Source organism: Phascolarctos cinereus, unplaced genomic scaffold (assembly GCF_003287225.1).
Source record: "Phascolarctos cinereus isolate Bilbo 61053 unplaced genomic scaffold, phaCin_HiC Scaffold_5;HRSCAF=322, whole genome shotgun sequence".
Classification (NCBI taxonomy): domain Eukaryota; kingdom Metazoa; phylum Chordata; class Mammalia; order Diprotodontia; family Phascolarctidae; genus Phascolarctos; species Phascolarctos cinereus.
The window spans coordinates 195,332,057-195,355,380 of NW_027555958.1; the positions used below are offsets into that span (position 1 = coordinate 195,332,057).

The 23,324-nt window shown below is 35.8% G+C and overlaps 1 protein-coding gene across 1 annotated transcript in view; it reads right to left on the minus strand.

Moving 5' to 3' along the window:
- Positions 1-23,324, minus strand: part of KCNQ5 (potassium voltage-gated channel subfamily Q member 5) — a 664,784-nt gene that overhangs the window by 107,478 nt on the left and 533,982 nt on the right. The window contains exons 4-6 of the mRNA XM_021000132.2: positions 18,885-19,060; positions 17,916-18,041; positions 2,216-2,326 (exon numbers count right to left, since the gene is read on the minus strand). Coding sequence (XP_020855791.1) covers positions 2,216-2,326; positions 17,916-18,041; positions 18,885-19,060 — 413 coding nt within the window. The remainder of the gene's footprint in view (positions 1-2,215; positions 2,327-17,915; positions 18,042-18,884; positions 19,061-23,324) is intronic.

Genomic DNA, 23,324 nt, shown 5'->3' on the forward strand with positions numbered 1-23,324 from the left:
ACTACTGCTACTATTAACCATTACTATTGCTGCTAGCATATACATAGCACTTTAAGGTTTTCAAATTGCTTTACAAATGTCATCTCATATTATCCTCTCAACAATTCTGAGATGTAGGTGGTATTAGTCCCATTTTATAGATGAGGGAACTGAGATAGCAGAGGTTAACTGACTTACCCAGGGACACAACTAATAAGTGTCTGAAGCTGGACTGGAAATTAGGTCTTCCTGACTCCAGGTCTGTCAGGTCCAGTGCTCTATCCACTGAGCCACCTAGCTCAGAGCCTAGACTTTGATCTTCATTAGGGAAAAACTCACCTCTTCTTCTGCTATCCCCCTCCCCAAATGCATGGTACAATATTCTGATCAAGCAAGAACTTAACAAAATACTTATTTAATGCAATAGTTTTCACATTAACCTTCTACTTTGAAATGGGAAATATTGGGGTTTTTTTCCAGATGCAGAAGAAAAGACTCCCTTTATTTTTCACATTCCGCCTTTTGCCCATGATTATGCAGAAGCGTAAGACAGAAACTAATGGCTGTTCCACAGTGATGTTTAGGCTGTGTCACAGTGACCAGGCTCCTTTCACAGACACTATCGGAACAAAAGGAAAGCCCTGGGTAGGAGCAAAACGATATATTTTGCTTCCTCAAAACCTTTCTGTCCCCTAGCCACTCTCCATGTCGATTTTTGTGCTGTGCTGTGAAGTGGGACCTCTGAGCAATCTGGGATCGGTACTATTACATCTGAGTGTGGACAGAAGGGACACTTTTCTTCACATGAGCCCTCACTGATGATGCTTGATGATGTTCACTCAGTGTTGCCAGCTTATCCCTCTCAATGCTGATTGGAGGAGGGAAGGAAGTGCCGGGAGAGAGAGAAGGGGAAAGGAAGAAATGGATGGGGAGCAGGGCAAAAAGAGGCATAGTTTTACTAAGTATCTTTAGGTAACCAGAGAGCAGAATGATGATCACTGTTTTAGCCTCTATAAGAGAGCTAAACAGAAATGTACGAAAGAAACAGAAAATGTATATGCTTGTCTACCTGCTGACAAAACGCAGAGGCTATGCATTAAGAAAATTGATGGCTATGACATAAAGAAGAAAATGTCTAATACTTTAAACACTTAAAGGTCATACTGTTTTAGTGCCTGCGAATCTAGAGACATAAATATCCAATGTATGCGAACTCAAACTTACACTCATAGCAGGGAAGCTAAAATCATAGACCAAACTTAAGCTAGTGTGTTCCACATGGAGCCCATAACTTTGAATATCTGTACAGGTTTAAAATTTGTGGATATGAATAATTGATATTAGACTATGTCTGAATGACTGTTTGCTCATAGACAAACAACTAAATAGTATGAAAAACACTGGTTGATAACAAAGTAACCCTAACGAGACTGTTAGTGCCATTTAATCTTTGTATCTTCTCTAACATTCTATGCAGTGATTCCTATTCAGTAGGCACTTAAAAAGTTAGTGGAAGTGGAAATAATTCTAAGCCGTTCGCATCAAGGTCCAGGATATCTATCTACCTATCTATTTAGAAAAATTTTATTTTGAATTTATGGAATAAAACAAGCATTTCTATAACACAGCACAATAAAAAGATGATTGCACCTGGAACTGCAAATCTACTATGCACAACTTGCTATTTCTTTCAAATATTCAACAAAATTATCATGTAAATTTCTTTTTTTCTTCTCCCCCATTTGCCTACCATTAGATAGGTATATATAATTATTATATATTTTATAATAGGTATATATAATTACATGTATACATATATAATATGTATGTATATATATGTAAAATTATTCTTTATATACTTCTATTTATCAGTTCTTTGGATGAGGATAGCTTCTTTCTTCATATGTCCTTTATAGTTAATTTGGGTATTTATGATAGACAAAATAATTTATTCACTCAAACTCGTTCTTAAAAAAATACTGCTGTTACAGCACACAATGTTCTCTTGGTTCTGCTCATTTCACTCCATTATTTTGTGCAAGTCTTTCCATGTTTTTCTAAAATCATTGAGCTCATCATTTCTTATAGCACCGTAGTATTCCATCATAAAACAGTATGCCAAAGAAATATTCCTTTTGGCAAGTAATTTGGATAAATAGATTAAACTATGGAAAGATCAACATAACATTTCCTTAAAGGCTAGTTTTGTCTGCTTGATTTTTGCAAAGATACTCACAGCGGGTAGCGCAAAGAAAGAAATGCCAAGGAGGGCAAACCCTGCAGAAAGCAATCTTCCGAGCCAAGTTAGGGGAGTTTTATCTCCGTAGCCAATCGTTGTCAATGTGATCTAAAAACAAAACAAGCAGAACGTGCAACTTAAGTATGTACGAGGAAATTTAGGAACTGTGTTTGGGAGGCAAAGTTACTTTTCTACTAAATCATTTTCTTATGTGTCTGGTTGGCTCCCTTGATTACAGGGTTTTAATTTTCTGTGACAATAGAATGCCTCTTTGAGAAAAGGAGTAATGCACATACTTGCCCTTCTCTTAAAATGTAATTTTTGATCTTAGAAAGTATCTTCAAATAAAGAATATTTAAGTGAACAAACATTCATCCATGCCGCTGCAAGATTGTCATAGATGGGTGGGTTCAGAGTGAGAAAGGTCTATAACACAGTCCTTGAGTTAAGCCTAGAGATTCGTTATAAATATCAGAGCTAATTTTCAGGTTCTATCCATTAGAAGTTTTAGAATTGATGTCTTTCTAATATGGAAATGTTTTACATGATTGCATATATCTAACCTGTATCTGACTGCTTACTGTCTCAGGGGGGAAGGGAGGAGAGAGAGGGAAGGATAGAATTTGGAATTTAAAACTAAAAAAAATGTTAAAATTGCTTCAACATGTAATTGGGGAAAATTATCTATATCTATATCTATATCTCTATCTATATCTCTATCTCTATCTCTATCTCTATCTCTATCTCTATCTCTATCTCTATCTCTATCTATATCTATATCTATATCTATATCTATATCTATATCTATATCTATCTATCTATCTCTATCTCTATCTCTATCTCTATCTCTATCTCTATCTCTATCTCTATCTCTATCTCTATCTCTATCTCTATCTCTATCTCTATCTATATGCATGTATAAAATTGATGTCTTTGAAAAAATGCCCTAATCCATTATACTTTTTCTGCAAAAGAGATTAATCTTTTTTTGTGGACTTCTGTAGCTCATTATAATAACCATAAGGATACATTGCATGACCTGATCATGGTAAAAACATCAGATTTCATAGTTTGTCATTGTTTCTCATGTCTTAGCCTGGTTATCACAGAACAAGCTTAAAAATACTGACTCTCATCTTGAAAAATCAGTTATAAGAAATTATATATTCAGAGCCATGCTCAGGGTATCCTATGTATTTTACCCACTCTGCTAAAGGGATTCAATTAATTCCCATTGACAAGTATTTATTAGGCATTATCTACTAGGCACTATGCTAAGCACTTGGATCACAAAGAGAAAAGTGAAGCTATCTTTATTCTCAAAGAGCTTATATTCTATCAGGGACAAAACACATATACACATACGTAGAATATCTATGAAATAAATATGAGGTAATTTTGAGGAAGGTGTGCACAAGGAATTGGGGGAAGACTTCATGTGGTGCTTGAGTTGAATCTTGAGGAATACCAGGGTTCAAAGAGGCTGAGATCAGGATAAAGAACATTCTAGGCATTGGAGTTAGCCAATCAATATAAAGACACAAAGGGAGGACCTGGAGCATTGTATATTCACAACAGTATCTAGGCTATGGCTAGATTGCCTTCTGTCTCAAAATTACTTCCTATTTATCCTGTATATATATCTTGCTTTGTATAAATTTGTTTGCATGTTGTCTCCTGTATTAGATTGTAGGCACCTTGAGAGCAGGGACTGTTTTTTGCCACTTTTTGTATTCCCCAGAACTTAGCATAATGCCTGGTATATAGCAGGTGCTTAATAAATGTTTGTTTATTGAATGAAGAGTGTGTGGAGGGCAGTAATGTGTAAAAAGATGGGAAAGGTAGAAAGGGAGTACTGTGTGGTCTCTTCCATGTCAATTCAATTCTCTCTGTAGTATGAGAGAGTGGGATTTTGTAAACTGAGAGAGTGACAACCAGGATGCCCTTCTGTATGTTTATATATGAGAACTTCTCTTCTTCACCTTCTTTTTATGCTTTAGTTGAGAGATACTCTACCTTAATGCCTACCATGACCACAAGGTACTCAAAGAAGCTATATACAGCCTCATAACCCTTAGATAAAGCAGCCTGAGAGTTCCCTTAGGTTAAATCCCATTTTCCCAGCATTCACTCTCCTCTGCTACTTTTAAAGCAGCACAGGTAGGCTAGAAGGCTGGCTTCTGTCGAGGACTTGGGCCTTGGCCAAACTTGGGAAGAAAGGAGACTCTACAAGGGAAGGGTGAGTTTTCTTCTCCCTGACTAGAAGAGCACATTGCTTATGTCCTGCAGGGTGCAGTGAGAACTTGGTCCAATATCCGATTGTCAGGGACAAGTCTTTTTGCATTTATTTTTGGATATTTTGTTGATGACTTTGTATGCATCATAGTCATTTCCAAATGTATCTCGCCCCTAATGTACTCTCTGTAATACTGAAAATTCAGTTAAGAATGAAGAAATTTAAGAAAATTAATTTAAGAAAAACCAACAGATAAGATGAGCATGTAGGGTAGTACATGCAACATTCTACTCCCGTAGTCTCTCAGCTCTTAACCAAGAGGAGGGACATTGTTTATTCTCTGGGGCCAAGTTTGGTCACTGCATTTAATCTGAGTTTGGTGTTTATGCTCTTCCTACATGTTACTCCATGCCTGGAATGCAATCCCTCCTCATCTCCAACTTTTAAAATCCTCAGTTTCCTTTCAAGCTCAGCTCACAACCATTGGCTTCTTTGTAAAGTGTTTCTTGATGTCCCCAGTTGCTAATCTCTCCACTCCTAAGTTACCTTGTACAGTTATCCCTTCTACATTGCAGGAGTTAGGGGTATGGCACCCCAAAATTTGCATGAAATTTTTGGTCCTCCTTTTGTACCAGAGAAGTCTGAATTGCTACGGTGTTAAAAGGTAAAATATTAAATATAAGATAAAAGATAAAATATATACATATATTTTATGCATTTTTGAGTTTCTAAACTTTTTCTGTGTTGTATGTTGGCCTTCACACGTTGTCTGTGGCTTCTGCAAAACTCCCCCCAAATTCCCACTTAATTTCTTATGCTCACCCGAGATATATCAAAATGGTGATGGAGAAAGTTGTGATGTGGAAGGGATAATTGTATTTATTTCACACGTATTTCACATATACTTTTATGTGTATATGTTGTTTTCACTGACAGAGTGTAAACTCCCTGAGAACTAAGATTACTGTCATTTGTTTCTAGCATAGTGCTTAGCACTAATAGGTACTTAATAAATGCTTATTGATTGATTGATTAGTAAAAGCAGCACTTTCATTTTCTTTCACTGATGTTGACCATAGGTAAGGTTGAGAATTTTCTTCTGCCAAGAATGCTTGGTATTTGTGACAGTTTGCATGGTGGAAGCTTTATTTCCAGGCATGTTCTAGATCAGATCAGGAACTAGGTACCTCATAACTTAGCCCACCTACATCTGTATTGATTCATTCAACTTAGAGGTCAATCTGCCTTTTGCTGTATCTGTGATTTTCCCTGGTTTAAGCTACATGTTTAAAAAAATCTTTCCTTAGTAATTAAAAAGTGCTCAATATTTATCAGCTGATGCTTTGCACATTGGTTGAGCTACAGGAGGAAACTGTCTTTCTCTTCTCTCATCCTAAATGGACCAAAAGTTTATTTCTATCTTCCTACAATCTTTCTGATCCTTGGCTTGCCAAACTCAATAAAATTTTGTTTTTTTGGAAGTGAGTATTGGCACAAAGTTATCTGGGAAGTTGTAATGTCCTCCACACTTCTTTTCCTCTCCTCTGCTTTTTTTCATCCATGAAGCAATTAGATAGCAACATATCCATTGGGATCTATATCCAGAGCAAGCCTATAGCATAGTGTTGTACACTGAACCTGATTCCCACTTTGTACTTCACTGATATGCAGCCTGCTTTCAGAGAAAAACATACAAAGCGCTGCAGACATGATCTTCATGACTCATTATCTTTGGGAGCATTTCAGCCCCATTATCTTGGGGAGCATTTGGGGCACACCTTTTATCTTTATTGATATAGTCAACAGATGTGCTCTCTGGAAAATTCTTCATTAGTGTGCCCTCCAGAAAAGGACATCAACCTTTTAAGATAACTACAAGTTGTGATGGCAGGTCAAATCAGTATTGATTGCATCTTGTCATATTTGTTTTGCCATTATGAATGGTGCTAAGCAAGGTTGTGCTTTGGGTCCAGATCTATTGAACTGTAGGGAGTGAGATGACATAAAACCTACCCTTCAATAGAGCTCCTGAGCCTACTTTAGGCCTCCATTATGCTAAGAATACCTATGGGGAAGCCTCTCTTTGCCAGACTGGGCCCCAGAGACACTGAGCAAAGGCATCAAGTAGCTGATGCCTGATGTCTTTACCCAATCAGCACAGTGCTCATGATGAATGAGGCAACAATAGTTTTGTCTTTCATTTATGAAACCTTGACTCACTGTGGAAAATCTTCAGTAGTACAGCTTGACTAAAATGAAAAAAAAAAAACCAAACCCAACCCAACAAACCCAATTGAATTAAATAAGTTTTTTCCAGAGAGGGAAGTTTATTAAGTACCTATTGTGTGCCAGGCACTGTGCTAAATGCTCTGCAAATTAGTATTCCAATTTTGCAGTTGGGAAAACTGAGGCAGACAGAAGTTAAGTGACTTGCCCAGGGTCACAAAGCTTATAAGTAAGTGTCTGAGACTGGATTTAAAGTCAAGTCTTCGTGACTCCAGGTCCAGCTCTCTATGTATTCACAATAATACCTAGCTGCCTCTAAGAAAAGAGGATTAAACACTGATATAGGAAACTTGGTGCATCCTTTGATAGACTTACGGCTATTACTCTCCCCCCAACCCTCCACCCTTTACCGCTTTGTGTTCTGGGATAACACAGCAGGATGAGGGGAGGAAAGGAAAAAGGAAAAAAAAAACCTAATACAATAACTTTATTATGTATTTAAAAGGAAGAGTAAGCTGTATATAACAGATGTGCAGTTTCATGTGCAATCATCTTTTTAAAAATTATACTATGTTATGAAAATGTTTGATTTATTCCATAAATTAAAAATAAAATTAAAAAAAGGAATTTAAGCATTAGGAAAAGTAAGGGAAGGTGCTAGAGTTTAGGCATTGGACTTTATTCTGTTCAATTCTCTGAATATATTAAGCATCTACTAAATGTCAAAGCACTTTGCCAAGTGCTGGAGATACAAAGACAAAACAAAAATGAGTTCCTGTCCTCTAAGAACTTATATTTCGCTCAGTTATATAACCTGCATATAAATAAGTAAATATTAAGATAATTGTGCACAAAGGAGCACTAAGTACTTACTGGGGGATGGTGGTGATAGGTGTAAGGAAAAGCTTTGTTTAGGAGATGAATGTTGAACTGAGCCTTGAAGGAAGCTAAGTACGTTAAGAGGCCAAGGTGAGGAAAGAATACATTTTAAGCATGGGAGACAGCCTGGGGAAAGGCACTGAGATAGAAGAAATATTGAGATGGGGCCACCTAGTAGGCAACTCTGGTTGGATTATATGTTGCAGGAAGGGGAGTAATATAAGACAAGTCTGGAAATTTGGAAAGATTGAAGCAGCATTGTAGAAGATCTTAATTGCTAGGCTACGGAGTCTGTGTTTTATTCTAAAGGCAACAGGGATCCAGTGAAGATTTTTGAGCAGGTGATCAGACCTATGCTTTAGGAAGATTATTTTGCCAATTGTATGGAGGTTGGATTAGAGAAATGTAAACCTGGAAGGATGAATACCAATTAATTAGAAAGTTTTTGTAATAGCGTGTAGGTGAGAAGTGATGAGGGCCTGAACTAGGTGGTGGTGACATGGGTGGAAAGAAGGGGCCAAATGTGACAGATATTGTTGGGGCAAAATGGACAGGATTTGGCAATTAACTGTATATGAGGTGGGGTGAGAGAGAAGGAAGAGTGAAAGATGATTCTAAAGTCATTAATCTGGAAGACTGGAAGAATAATGATGCCCTCAATAGTAACTGGGATGTTTGGAGAAGGAGTTTAGGGGAAAGGTATATTCCATTTAGAATATATGAGTTAGAAATGTTGATAAGACATCCAGAGGTTTTTTTACAAACCCACTGAGGTCAACTATTTTGACACTGAAGAATGCATGCATATAAGGTGAGAGTTAGCATGGGTGCTAAAGAAAATAAAGAACAGATCAGTAGTGGTGAGGTAGGTACCGTTTATGAAAAAAGGGTATTGATAAATTATGACTATACACATTTAACTGTTGTAGGAGTATTAACAGTAGAAGTATTTGGTCACATATGTGTTGATGAAAGGACCAATCTTTCTATTATGAGCTAATAATATCTTATTTTATTCAATGTAGATTTTTTAAAAGTGAATGAATTGAAACATAGTATATATGAGCTAATATAATGATGGTTCCTTTTATAAAGGGGTCTTATTCTTTATAGCTTGAGAAACTTTTATGTTACATATGAAGATTCACCAAAATATTTTTATGTGGTAGAGCAATTAAAATGAACTCTAATTTTATGTAAAATAGTTTTATTTATGCATACATATATGTGAATATGTATAAGAAAGACATGATTGAGAGAGATTTCTTCTACTTCTGTTACTTAACTTCATTTAGGCTCACTTTAATTTTTCTTAGGTCCTTTTTGCAGGGCGACAGAGAGCTGGAGTTGGGAAGGCAGTCCTGTGATGTCTCTGGTATAGGGAATGACTAGTGTGGAAAATCTCTTCACTGATGTGAATCAGTAATTGTTCTGTAACTTATATTCTTGGAGAATTGCCTGGAGCACTGGGAAGTTAAGTGATTTGCCCAGGGTCACATAGCTAGTATGAGTCAGAAGCAGGATATGAACCCACTTCTTCCTTACTTCAAGGCTGACCTACTTGCTATGTCACACTGCTTCTCATTTTATGTCTATGGGTGTACAAATAAGCTTACTGGGGGCAGCTAGGGGGTGCAGTGGATAGAGCACCGGCCCTGAAGTCAGGAGGACCTGAGTTCAAATCCGACCTCAGACCAAACACTTGACACTTACTAGCTGTGTGATCCTGGGCAAGTCACTCGACCCCAATTGCCTAAAAATTAAAAAAAAAAAGGAAAGAAATAAGCTTACTGGCAAGAATGGATTAATTCCCTCTTCAAGAAAACACCTCACAATTTCATGATTATTATCATTTTCAGAGAGCTTGAAGTGATCTGTCCAATGTCACATAGTTTGTTATTTTAAGAGATAAGACTAGAACTCAAGGCTTTTAGTTTCTAGTCTCATTCTATTTCTTCTCCATCAAATTGACATGCTCTATATCTCCAGGTGTACAATTAGGGGGCCTCCTAATTTCCAGCTGGTTAGCCTGACTTTTTTATCTTTTGTCATCTGTTAGTTAAATATAATATTTTTCCCTACTTTGATCTGAACCTTGCCTTTGAGACCAGGTTTCCCTGACCTTCAATACAGAGGGTTTCCTTTTTCTTTTAGAAGCTTTGACTACAGTCATCCATTTGTCTCAGGGTCCTGGTCCTGTTATAACTGAAATCTCTTTCATCTTCGCACTTTGGAGAAAGAGTCACTGGGAGACGTTCTTTGTAAAATGTCTAGAACAGAAAGGCCTTCCACTTAACTTTTACCTTTTATAAACTAAAAATCTCTGCTTCTGTACCCCTAGTGACAACTTTTAGTCTTCAGATTGATGCACTTAATGAATCAATATCGACAGACATATGCTGTGGATGGACAATAGGTTTTGTAATTCTAGAAGCTCAGAATCTTGGAAGATTTTTACTCATATAGTGCAGTGTGTATGTGTGTGTGTGTGTGTGTGTGTGTGTGTGTGAGAGACACACACACACACACACACACATTTAAGATACTGGTAAGTAGAGGGCCATCATCAGTCAAAATAGTAGCACTACAAATAAACAACTCAATGAAAACGTGTTGACTTCCCTTAGAATGTCACAGATATGACCTTTTAAGAAAATGCTATGTGGGTTATTCTGACAAAAGAAACAAGCTGGTGACTAAGTGAGAGGCATGTTAAGAGATTCCCACATACTGTTTAACACACAATGCAGTGATTCTTATTAGTATGGAGGAAAAAAAAGGAATGCTAATAGGAAAGGAGGATAAAGACTCTGCCAGGTTGAGCCCACCAGAAATTGAATTTTAATGGTGAGAATTCATCTGTGTGCCTTAGTAATTTAAATACATTAGAATTCTCTAAAAAAAGAATAAAGGAAAAAAATACCCCAAATGGAATAAAAATTTGTAGCTTTCAAGGTTTGGTTAATCAATTGTCTCCCTTTTGCTGGCAAGAAAATCCTGCTGTTTTCTCAGTTTACACAGTTTGTCTTCCCATGAGTCATATATTTTTGTTTGCCTTGTACACAAAAAGGTATTTTAAGCAACCATTTTGTCAGATGACTGCCCTCGTTCAGGTTTTCTGTTTTGTTATATGTATGTTTACGTGCATGTGTTTCTGTGTGTGTGTGTGTGTGTGTGTGTGTGTGTGTGTGTATAATGCAAAATGTCCATTAGTGCTTGAGTGAGTTTGGAGTTGTGGGGGTTGGGAGAAAGTTATAGAAAAAAATGAAATGATTACATTAACAGAAGGCTTGTGGTTATGGAATGTTCTAATGTCTATTCACTCTATTATTTAAAGAAAAAAAGTTTCAAGTTAAATCAGGAGTTCTTAAAATTTTTCTGTGTCATGGACCCTCCAGACACTCTGGTGGTCTCAGAATAACATTAAAATAACATTAAAAAAAGCACATTATATTATTTAAAACATTATTATACATTTAAATGTACAAAATAAATACATAGGCTTCCAAAGAAAATCAACTATATTGAAATATGGTTATCTATCATCCATTTATCTATTTATTTACCCATCTACCTATTTATCCATCTATCTATATTTTTCTATCTATCCATCCATTGATCTATTTATTTACGTATTTATCCATCTATCTATATCTTTCTATCTATCCATCATCCATTTATCTATTTATTTACCTATCTACCTATTTATCCATCTGTCTATGTTTCTTTCTTTCTCTCTATCCATCCATTTATCTTCTATCCAAGTTCACAGACCCCAGGTTAAGAACTTCTGAGTTAAATAATTCTGTTTTTTGTTCTCTGAACTAATGAAATCCTAAATCTAGACTCTATGAGTCAGTCAGTCAGTCAAAAAACATTCATTAAGTTCCTACTCTGTGCCAGGTATTGTGCTGAGCACTGGTATACAAAGAAAGATAAAACATAGTTCTAGCTCTCAAGGAACTCACACAATCCCTGTTGTTACTCTGCCTTCACAGAAATCCTACTGTGATGTATCATCATGGTGTGGAAGTGACCTTGGGTTCAGCTCAAAAGCCACCTTTGACATAAAGCTTTTCCTAGTCCACTCCAGCTACTGGAGCCTTTCTCTATAAGGTTACTTTCTACCTACTCTGTATGTTGCTTCTATGTAGCTATTTATATATAGTTGCCTTCCCCATTAGACTGTGAGCTTCTTGAGGACAAGGATTGTTTTTGCCTTTTTTTGCATCTTCAGTACTCAGTATGGTGCCTGACACATAATAGGAGCTTAGTAAATGCTGTTGATTGGAATAAAAATGCTATCCTTGCTGAACTTGAGCTCTGACAGGTCTTACCAATTTGGATCAGTTTTGCATAGTGGCCTAATGAAAGCCTATGTCTGCTATCTGATGGTTACCTTAAATCATTGCAGAGAGGCTCTTCACCAGAAAATTGGTTATTAGGTGATTAATTTTTTTGATGATGTGAACTAGATAAAAATACAAAATGGCTCTTCTTCAATGCTGATGGTGTCAGAGGGGCAGAAAAAAGGGGATGATGTTTAGAGGGAAGCTAAGGATAGGGAGTTCTTAAATTATCTACAAACATTAGTTTAACTTCTGGTATTGTTAATGTACAATATTTGTCCCACAACTCATAGATGCAGATGTTATCAGAGGAATGGAACCATATCCATATTGACATTCTTGCTTTAACAAAATGAAGTTATAGATAAATGGAAGTATAGTTTACAAGCTCTCTTTAGTCAGGCAAATAAAAGAATGTATTTCACTCTGCATCTAAAATCAACAAGAAACATCACTTAATGGGGCACTTGGTCATTTACCTTATAGCACTCATAATGAGCATGAGTAAAGAGAGACATGAAAGCGGTGAAAGCTGATATTTTAACATCCGTTGCAAAAGATGAATTGTTAGAGAGATTCCATGATGAACTCGACGGGAGCTTCCAAACTAACTCAAAAGATACCTTGATACTTAATTGATTTCGATGCAAAGGAAAGATGCTGCAACTGTGTGGGAAAACTTTCTTTGACTCTAAGAACTGAAAAGGGTAAAATGTCTTTTAGATTATTTATTCAGAGGCCTCACATAGAAGCTCTGAAGGATTATTTTTTTTTTCAAGAAGAAAGTCAGAGGGTGGTTTTTTTTAGCATTAAATATCATTACAAAAAATAAAACTGGCTGTAGCCTGAGACAGAAAATGACTTTTTTGTGTTATAATCATCAACTACTCAGAACAAAAATAAAAATTAGCATCAAATTAGAATAAAAAATATGGTATTGCATGTGACTGTGGTAGCTGGGCTCTGAGCTCTTTAAACAAGCTTTCAATTCTGCCTCCTTCCCTCTATGGGAAATATATAAAAGCAAAGACATTAACTCTAATACCATTTGCTACTGGTGTTTCACCAATGCAAAAATCACTGTGATGAGGAAATCAAGAGATCAGAAACCATGTCAAGAGACACGGCACATAGGCACCACTAGTTTCAAGTACAAATTCATTTGCAAAACATTATGGAGGAATATGATGGAAGAATTCAAATAGTGTTGCTTCACAAAGCATTAAAAAGTAATTGAGGGGAAAAAAAGAACCTACTCTTAATAAATCAGAAAAGTAACAAGCATTTATTAAGCACCTACCATATAGAAAGCTCTGTGCTAGGTTCTGGGCATATAAGGACAAAAATAAAGCAATTCCTGCCTTTAAGGACTTGTTTTTCAATCGGGGAAGCAATATATACACTTATAAGTTTATATTAGAAATATATAAAATAATCTCCAGCACATAGCACAGTGCTTGGCAGAGAGCAGGCTGTTAATAAATGTGTATTGTATTGTGTTGTGTTGTGTTGTCTCCCCCAAAGGAATGTGAGCTCCAGGAGAGCAGGCACCATCTTGCTTTTCTTATTGTAATCCCAGTGTCTATCACAGTGCTTAATAAATTCTTCTTCATTAAAAAAGAGAAATATATAAAATATGCACAAGATATTTAAATGAAAAATGTAGAAAATAAATATACAGGTAAAGTCACTAGTAACTGAGACCCAGTTAAGCTACATCATCCTGAGAATACTTATAGATATTACTGGAAGATGAGGGGAAAAAAAACCAAACAAACCAAAACAGACATTAAAAGAAACAGACTTGCTGGTATTTTTGTAATACTGTCTTCTCATCAACACTAATAAATGAACTCTACCAACTCAGTACCTAGTGACAAGCACAACGATGTTTAAGAAGATTAAGTCTATAAGTGTTGCTAGACCTGACTATATTCAAACAAAAGAAATCTGTATTGGAGATTAAACAATTTTAAAGGTACTTAGGACTGATTTTCAAGATATCTTAATGAGTAAAAATTTAAAAATAATGGAGAAGATAACAGATTAGATTTTAATAAAGCAATACAGAAATCCAAAAAGGTGGCCAAAAAGGTGCCAGCAGCTGCCAAACTGTATGCATGCTTATTCATCTGTGTAACACATTTAAGAAAATAGTCTGTGCATGCGTCAAGGGCATTTATGATGACAGGATAAGAGACTAGATATTTCTTGTACATAGTTTTCTAAAGCAGACCGTATCTTCCTAATCATATAACTGACTAAAATGTAGAAAACATGAGATCCTGCTCTACTATTTATTGATTTGAAAATCTGATTCAATCCAACAAAATGTATTTTGAATTCTCTCTTCAAAGAGTGTGTCTACTATGCATATATTAAATCATGTAAGATTCTGTAGCAGATGAGAGCATGGAAAAATTTTGTTTTGTAGTCCACTCTGAGTCAACATCAAGCAAGACATAAAACAGGGAGACGTATGCTCACTTAAGTTATTTACAGTCTTGCATGGAATCTGAATAGAAGAAGGCTTTCCTATTGATGATAAGAAAGATTTCTTATAGATGGTGAACTTCTCCAAATTTTCCAATTCACAGATGCCAAGATACTAATTACATCAAGGCCCAGAACATTTCTAAACTACTTTAAGTAAAATTCTGATCATAATCATCCCCTCAAGGACCCTCTAGGAACAAAAATAGAAAAGTAAGACAGCCCCTGCTTTTAAGGAACACACATTTTAATGGGAGACACAACACACACAGAAGATTTCAGCTGTGAGTCAGATGGAAAGGTTGCATGGTCCTTAGGGTACAGCAGCAGAGCAGATGATAATGTGTCTTCTTCAATGTCATTTCTACTGATTAAAGGATATCAGTTTCTGATGTGGGACCACTTGACGATACCAAAGACTTTGTTGACATAATGGACAAAGGAATATGTGTAGTAAATGCAAGTAGGTGGCAACATATTAATAATACTGACATGTAGAAAGAGTCATGGAAAAAGTAAGAAACATGATGCATATGAAAATGGGGTGGGTCATACATGAGATGAAGATGAGCTCCAACAGACTATCTGATGCTGTACCTTTCATGTAACAGAAAAAAGACAACACCATCTGTGGCACTGGGGGGAATCTTTTATGGAAGACTGACAGAAAGATGTGGGCAATAATCTCTTGAGATGGAAACGTATTGAGGGATTTCAATCTGCATAGAGGCTGGGAGTATTGACACTAATGAGATTATGAATCCATCCATGAAGAATTCAAGTTTCATTCAACTTTCAGTTGATGAGATTGCAGATCCAGTTGAGTGTATGAATAATAGTTCTCTTAGTCTTTTGATCCAAACAGCAGAAAAACTTTTGCCAGTATTGGAATGTCAATTTCTTTTCATTTTTTTATTTCTTTTTGTTTTGTCTATAATCTAAGGTACAATAAAAGTTACCAATGATTTTTCCAGAGAATTCACCTTTGTGGAATTGATGTTTTCTGTGTGGTAATGTATTTATTGTGGAATCAAAGAAGTCTGTAGAAGCTTTGGACAATGGAAAATCCTTTACATTTTCACAAAATGATTCCTATTTGACCTTCTTAATCAAAGGTAATGCCCAAAGAAATATAGTTTGACATTACAAAAAATGGAAGAAAAAAAGATATCTGAAGTCTGTGAGCTTATTAGGGAATGCAAAAAAAAATCAGGATTTACAGACCCAGCTTTAGCAGTTTTCTAACACATTTCATTAGGAATAAATTCCTTCACTGAATCCTATGATGCTTTATCTTTTTTTTAGGTTATACATGTATAATCATGTAAAACATTTACATATTAGTCATTTTATGGAAAAAAGTCAAATAAAACAAAGAAAGAAGAGAATAAAGCAACAAAAAAGAAAGAAAGAAAGAAAGAAAGTGAAAAATAGTATGTTTTGGTCTGTTTTCAGATGCTATCAGTTCTTTCTCTGGAATGCCTTATCATTCTTGAAGACTAAGTGAGCAGAGCCAAAATCTACCAAGTCTTGCTAAGCTAGAGGGGTCTGAGAATGAAGCTGGGGATAGACTGTATGGCGACTGGCTCATCATCAGCTTGATGATTTTTTTTTTTTGGTCATAATAAATGTGGAAGCAACACTATTGACTACCCATTCCTTCAGGATTTTCTTTTCTCTTTGGGTTCTTGCGACCCTGCTTTCCTCTTGCCTGTGTGAACACTTCTTTCCAGTCTCCTTTATGGGTTCATCTTTCATACTGTGCCCTGTTTCCGTGGGTTCACTTCAAGACTGTGTTATATCTTTTTTGTAGGGTTTCTTAAACTTTTCTTTATGTTATGGACTCCTTTGGCCATCTGGGCAAGCCTATGAACCCCCTTTCAGAATCATATTTTTAAATAACTGACGGAAACACTGAATTTTAGTTAGAAATCAATGAAGATAAAGAGGTAATTTTTTCCTCCACCCAAGTTCACGGACCCTCATAATAAGGTTGGGAAGGCAGGTACAGGCCAAGTTGTGAAAGACTTTGATGGGTAAACACAGAAGCTTATATTTTGATCTTAAAAGTATAGGAAGCCATAGGGATTCTTGAATTAATCACACCCACAATTTATGAAAATTGCTTTGACTACTCTATGGAAGAACCAAAAGGGAAGTATTACAAATAAAAGAGGAGAGAGAATACAGAAGGAAAAGTATGGTTGACAGTGGAAAGTGCTTTATGACTTATTATGGCCAACAAATTGAGACTTGAGACAGACTGTCTTTCTTTCTGTTCTTCACACATGACCCACCAGCTCCCATTTCTGCATCTTTGCACTGGCGGTTCTTCATGCCTGAAATTCATTTCCATTTCAACTCCACTGAGAATTTCTTGTTTCCTTCAAAATGCTGCTTACATGACACATTTTAAAGCCATTTCTTATCTTCTTAGCTTCTAATGCTCCCTCTCCAGATTTACTTTGTATTTTTAAAAATTTATTTTGAACTTAAATACATAAAGACAAAAAATAACATTTCCATGTATACAGTACAACATAAAACCATGAATTTACATTTCACACGGTTTACTTTTTTGAGAAAGTATATAATAAATATTGCACATTGTTTTCAAAGCTACTCTGCTTTCTATGCTTCCTTCTAAATTTTCTTTTATTCTCTGCTATGCATTTTTTTATATTTTTTCCCTCCCTTCCCACCCCACCTTAGAGATGGTGACCTCTGGATACAAATATTTATATGTATGTATACAATGTATACATACATATACATATGTAGAACCATACTATACATACTTCTATTTATCAGTTCTTTCTCTGGAGGGAGATAGCATCTTCCTTCATAGGTCCTTTGTAATTGATTTGAGTGTTTATAATACTCAAAATGAGTTGTACTTTTTGTATATACTTTGTATTCATTCAGTTATCTATCCATCCATGCATCCATCTATCTTTCTGTTTTTCTATTTATTCATTTACTTGTTGTCTCCCCCAATAAAATGTGATATCCTTGATATCACAGCAACTGTTTTATTATTGTTTTTGTATCTTCAGTGTCTGGAATAATGCCTGGCACATAGTAGGCACTTAAAAATGCTTATTTATTGATTGGTGAATATCTATTAGGCAATAGAGAATATTAGGTCTGCCCAAGTAGAGAGTATATTCATGCCAAGGGAATAACAGTTTTCTGAAGTATTATAGTATTTACACATTACTGATGAATTTTAGGACTTCACATGACCAAATTAACTTTTTATTCTCTTATAGGTTATAGGTTGACTTCACAGATTATAACCTCTATGTTTTACTTTGCATGTTTGCTTTATTTTTATTCCACTCATGTATCAATTACTAAGCCTGAACATTTTATATATATATTATATATATATATATATATATATAATACTAAACTTGCTTCTCTGAAGTTAATGGCTTTCAATGGAAGTATTCACAAGTAAGACTGCATAGCACTCATCCAATGATTAACAAATGATTATTTTGATACTTACTGTGCCCCACCAGAGAGCATCTGCATAAGTAGAAAACTGTTTATTTGCATCCTTTTCCACCAGGTAGACAAGGAAAGATGAAAAAATAAGAACCAAAAATCCTATGTACCAAGCTGTGATTAATTCCTGGATATAAAAGGAATGAAAGAATTTTAAACAGGAAAGATAAAAAAAGAAAATATACATATATATGTAGTTATATGTGAAAGGATCTATGATTATGAGGAACTCCTGGTATGGGAACTCCCTCCACCAACATAGAACATAATCAACTTGTGACTTAGTAGATAAGTGCTAGGTCTTCTCCTGAGGCACATATAAGTTGTGATTTGCCCAGAGTCACACACACAGCTAATAAATGTCAAAATAGGATTTGGACCTAGGTTTTCCAGATCCCAAGGTCAACATCCTGTCTAGTAAATCGTACTGAATCTTATATTTAGCTGTAGATATAGAATTTTTAGCTGCATAGATTACATCAACAAACGCACTTGCCTTACATGTCAAATGCATAGTGTTGGTATATGATCAAATTTTGAAAAAAACGTTACCTACCAATATGTAGCTGACTAGCATCAATCAACATCTAACATCAGGATTTGGAAATCAAACTGATATGTCTATTTGTTACATTTAAATAGGTATTGTAAAAACAATTAATTGACATTTCACATTTACATTGTGCTTTATGGATTGCAAAATGCTTTCTTTACAGCATCTTCAGGATGTCGATATATATATATATATATATATATATATATATATATATATATAAATATAATTATCCCATTTTACAGATGGGAAAACTGAGGCTCTGGGAGGGTGACTTTTCCATAGTTACTTAGAAAATGTCTGAAGGGGGATTTGACCCTAGGTCTTGTGGTTCCACATCCAACCTTTTCCCCTATGCCATGTATTCATTGAAATGTTTGAACAAAGCTTGACCCGTGATGCAGAAAACAAACTTACCTTGCTGTGAGCATAGACAACTGAACCTAATAATTTCCAAGTTCCTCCTCTTCGGTCCATACGCACCATGCGGAGGATCTGTAGGAAACGAAGACTTCTGAGTGCGGATGTTGCAAAAATATTACCCTGAGTTTTTGCAGAAACAACTGCTATTGAAGCGATGAGAACAATGGTATCTGAAAGAAATACGGGACAGTGGCCATTAGTGGCATAATTCCAGAATTTTTAGATCTCAAGTAAACATTTTTGACCAGGCCCTTTTGCTTTGGTTTAACTGCAAAATTATCAGAACTTCAGCTGATCTCTTTGTAGTATAGAGATCACTCAGGTGGCATTTATGCCATCAGAGAGGGAAATCAAGGTTGCGGTAGGCAGAGGCTTTATTCTTTGCTCTGAGTCAAGCTTGAACTTTTACACTTGCCCCAGTCAGACTAGAGCCATAGAGCATCTAATCCTCAGTAAACTAACTAATAAATCTGTGTGTACCTACATGAGATTAGACAATTCAACTAACATTGATACTATATATAAATACATCATCTTGAGCTTTTAGAGGTCTGGTAGCAGTTAAGTGGTTCAGTAAATAGTGCATTAGACCTTGAGGCAGGAAGACCTGAGTTTAAGTCCAGCCTCAGACATTTACTGGCTATGTGACCCTGGGCAAATCACTCAAACTCTGCCTGCCTCAGTTTCCTCATCAGTAAAATAGAGGATAATAGCATCTACTTCAGAGGGCTGTTGGGAGAATGAGATAAGATATATTCACAAAGTGATTTGCAAACCTTAAAGGTTTATATAAATGACATCATATAAATGATTCTTATTAAAATGACATTGTTGAGAAATAAGGGCACTTCTGGAATTTCAGTGCCATGTTGAGACACTAACATGGTTACTCTTGTGTACTTAATCATTAATGTATGCATTCAGCATACTTAATTTTTTAAAGTAGCAATGTATACATCAACATATAAAATATATTTATACATATTATTATGTCTCACATATCCATATTTCAACTTCTAAAACACATAGGCACCTTGAAACTAGGGAAACAAGGTGAACAAAAAAGGAGAAAATAGCTTATAAAGGATAAAACCAGATCTAACATCCTCAATGGTGAAATCTTTCTGGAGGGACAGGCACTTCGTAGTAGAAGAAATGGAGCCGAATAGTCTATCATGAAAATTTTTTTTTACATAAGTTAATTTGACCCTAATATCCCCCCCAAAAATTCCCTTTCTGCTCTGAGTGGACCATGCCACGTGGGGCTTTCACACACCAAAGCAGTGTTCGACTTCAAGGGTACTTATTGCATTTAGAATCCTTCTGTGATCTTCCAGGTTAATAACTATATTAGTGTGCATTTATTTTTCAGCTCAAGCCTCCTCTGGGTACTAACTGAGAAAGGTCCAGTGCTCAAGTGAGGGGAAGAAGAGCACCCTTTTGCCATACTTCAGATTTCTTTATGAATAGTTCCTTGGAAAAGTGAATGTGTTAGGTATAGGCCAGGAGGGAGCAACTTAAGAAAGATTCTTCATGGGCAGAGAAGGAAGTATGAATAGGCCCATTGTGTCTACGGATGGTCCTAGCCTTTGGTTCACCTCCTACCAGTTTTCTATGTGTATTCTGGGGCTAAAAGTCAATGAAGATAATAATAATAATAATAATGATAATAGCTATAATATATTTATATTATTAATAATATAGGGCTCTCAGATTTACAAAGCACTGTATATATGTTTTCATTGGATCGTAACAACAGCCCTATAAGATAAGATAGGAGATATTGTCTTTTTGGCAAGGCAATTGGGGTTAAGTGACTTGCCCAGGGTCACTCAGCTAGTAAGTGTCAGAATTTGAACTCAGGTCCTCCTGCCTCCAGGGCCAGTGCTCTATCTACTGCACCATCTAGCTGCCCTGAGGTATTTTCAGATAAGGAAACAGGCTGAGAGAGATTAAGTGACTTGACCAAGTTGAAACAACTGGTAAATGTTTGAGGAAAGATTTGAACTCAGGGTGTCTGGTCTCCAACTCCAGCACTCTCTCCACTGTGCCAGCTGCCTTTTGGTATAGAGATTCTTTCTCTAAATGTAGGTCATGTCAGGGTAGGAGAGGAAGAAAATGATAAAAATCCTAGTTATTGTTATTTTAATTTGTAAAGTTTGAATTCATCTTTTGCTTTTACATCACCCAGGTGGTACAACTAGGTGGTTTAGTGGACACAGTGCTGTACCTGGAATCGGGAAAACCTATATTCAAATCTTGCTTTAGACTCTAACTTAGCTGTGTGACCCTGTCAAATCCCTTAAATTCTCAGTCTTAGTTTTCTCATCTAAAACATGGGGTTAATAATAGCACCCACCTTAGAGGCTTGTTCTGAGAATCAAAGGAAGAAAAGTGTAAAATGCTTTGCTAACTTAAAAAAAACCATATAAATGCTATTATTATTATAATTAATTTTCAAATGTATTCCTCCTTTCTTCCCTATCTAGACAGCATCTAGGGAGCTAGATGGCGCAGTGGATAGCACACTGGCCCCAGAGTCAGAAGGACCTGAGTTCAAATCTGATTTCAGATGCTAGTTGTGTGACCCAAGTCAAGTCAATTTTTCCTCCCCTCCAAAAAACACAATAAGAAAGGAGAAATGAGGTCCCTGAGAGCCATTCTTTGCTACCAAGAATAAAAGCAAAGGTGCAAGAAAAAGGTAGCTCTGCAAAACCAGCCAATATGTTAACTGTCTATCATTATACCCCCATGGTCCTCCACCTTTTCACAGAAGGAAAGGCGATTGATACATTTTCATATATATTTTTTTCAGGGTTAAGCTTTATCAGACTTATACAATATTTATTTTAATTTTGTTCTTGTTTTCTGTTTCACTGTTTTAGTTATTGCATGTATCAATCACTTAGCACTGTGCCTAGGGTTCTACACTGTGCCTGGTACATTTTGTTTAGTTTTTTCAGTCATGTCTAACTCTCTGAGACTCCATTTGGGGTTTTCTTGGCAAACATACTGGAACTGTTTGCCATTTCCTTCTCCAGTTCATTCTACAGATGAGAAAACTGAGGCAAACAGGGTTAAGTGACTTGCACATAGCTAGTAAGTGTCTGAGGTCATATTTGAATTGAGAAAAATAATCTTCCTAATTCCAGGCTTGGCATTATATCCACTGTGCCATCTAACTGCCTGTCTGGCACATAGTAGGTACTTAATGTTTATTGATTGATTTTCCTGGTTGTGATTACTTTACTTTGCATCAGTTCATATATCTTTCTATGCTTCTCTGAACTCTTCATATTAATCATTTCTCACAGTACAATTCCATTACAGTTATGTGTCATAGTTTGTTTATCCATTCTCTTGTTGACAGGCATCTACTTTGTTTACAATTCTTTGCTACTACAAAAAATGCTACTATAAATATTTTCTTGCATACAGAGACTTTCTTTTTATCTATGACCTCCTTGGAGGTTTCTGCCCATCAATGGGATTTGTAGGTCATAGAATTATGAGGTCCCAGGACCTTAGATTTAGCATTGGAAGGCACTTTTGATATCATATAGTCTAGCAACCTCATTTTGCAGATGAGAAACTGAGCTCCAAAGAAGTTAATTAATTTGCCCAGGGTCAACAAGTAGTAAGTGACAGATGGGATTTGAAAGGAGATATATATCTTAATCACTTTCCTAGCATGATTCAAAATCACTTTCTGCCATAGCTGGACTAATTCACAGTTTCACCAATAGTATACTGATGTTTCTGTCTTAAAAATCTACTTCCAGCTCTAGAATTGTATAGTTCTTTTTTTTTTTTTTTTTGATAAGGCAATCCGGGTTAAGTGACTTGCCCAGGTTCACACAGCTGGTAAGTTTCAAGTGTCTGAGGTCAGATTTGAACTCAGGTCCTCCTAACTCCAAGGCTAGAGTTTATCTACTGCGAGACCCTTGGAATTCTATGATTCTATGAAAATATTAGCAATATAAGAGAAAATACGTTTATATTCACATATTACTTTCTTCTCCATTGCCGTGTGAAATAAGTAGTCATTTATTATCCCATTTAATAGACAAGGGCATGAGAGTTCAGAGAAGTTAAGTGACTTCCCTACGGTCACTAAGCTATTAAATGGAAAAGTCAAGCTAGGATTTGAAACTCTGCATAGTGCCTGGCACATAGCAAGTGCTTAATAAATATTTTTTTAATTGAATTGATTCCAGAGTTAGGATTTTTTCCATTTCCCCACCTTGCTTTTACAGTCTTTGTTACAAAAGAGCATTGAAAAATAAGAGACAGAATAATGGGTGAAAAAAAATATATATACATACATATCATAAATATCATAAGCCATAGAGATATTTTAAATATTAAATATTTTAAAAATACTCTACATCTTGTAGTATACCAAAATAAAAACAAAGTTCTTTAGCCAGAAAG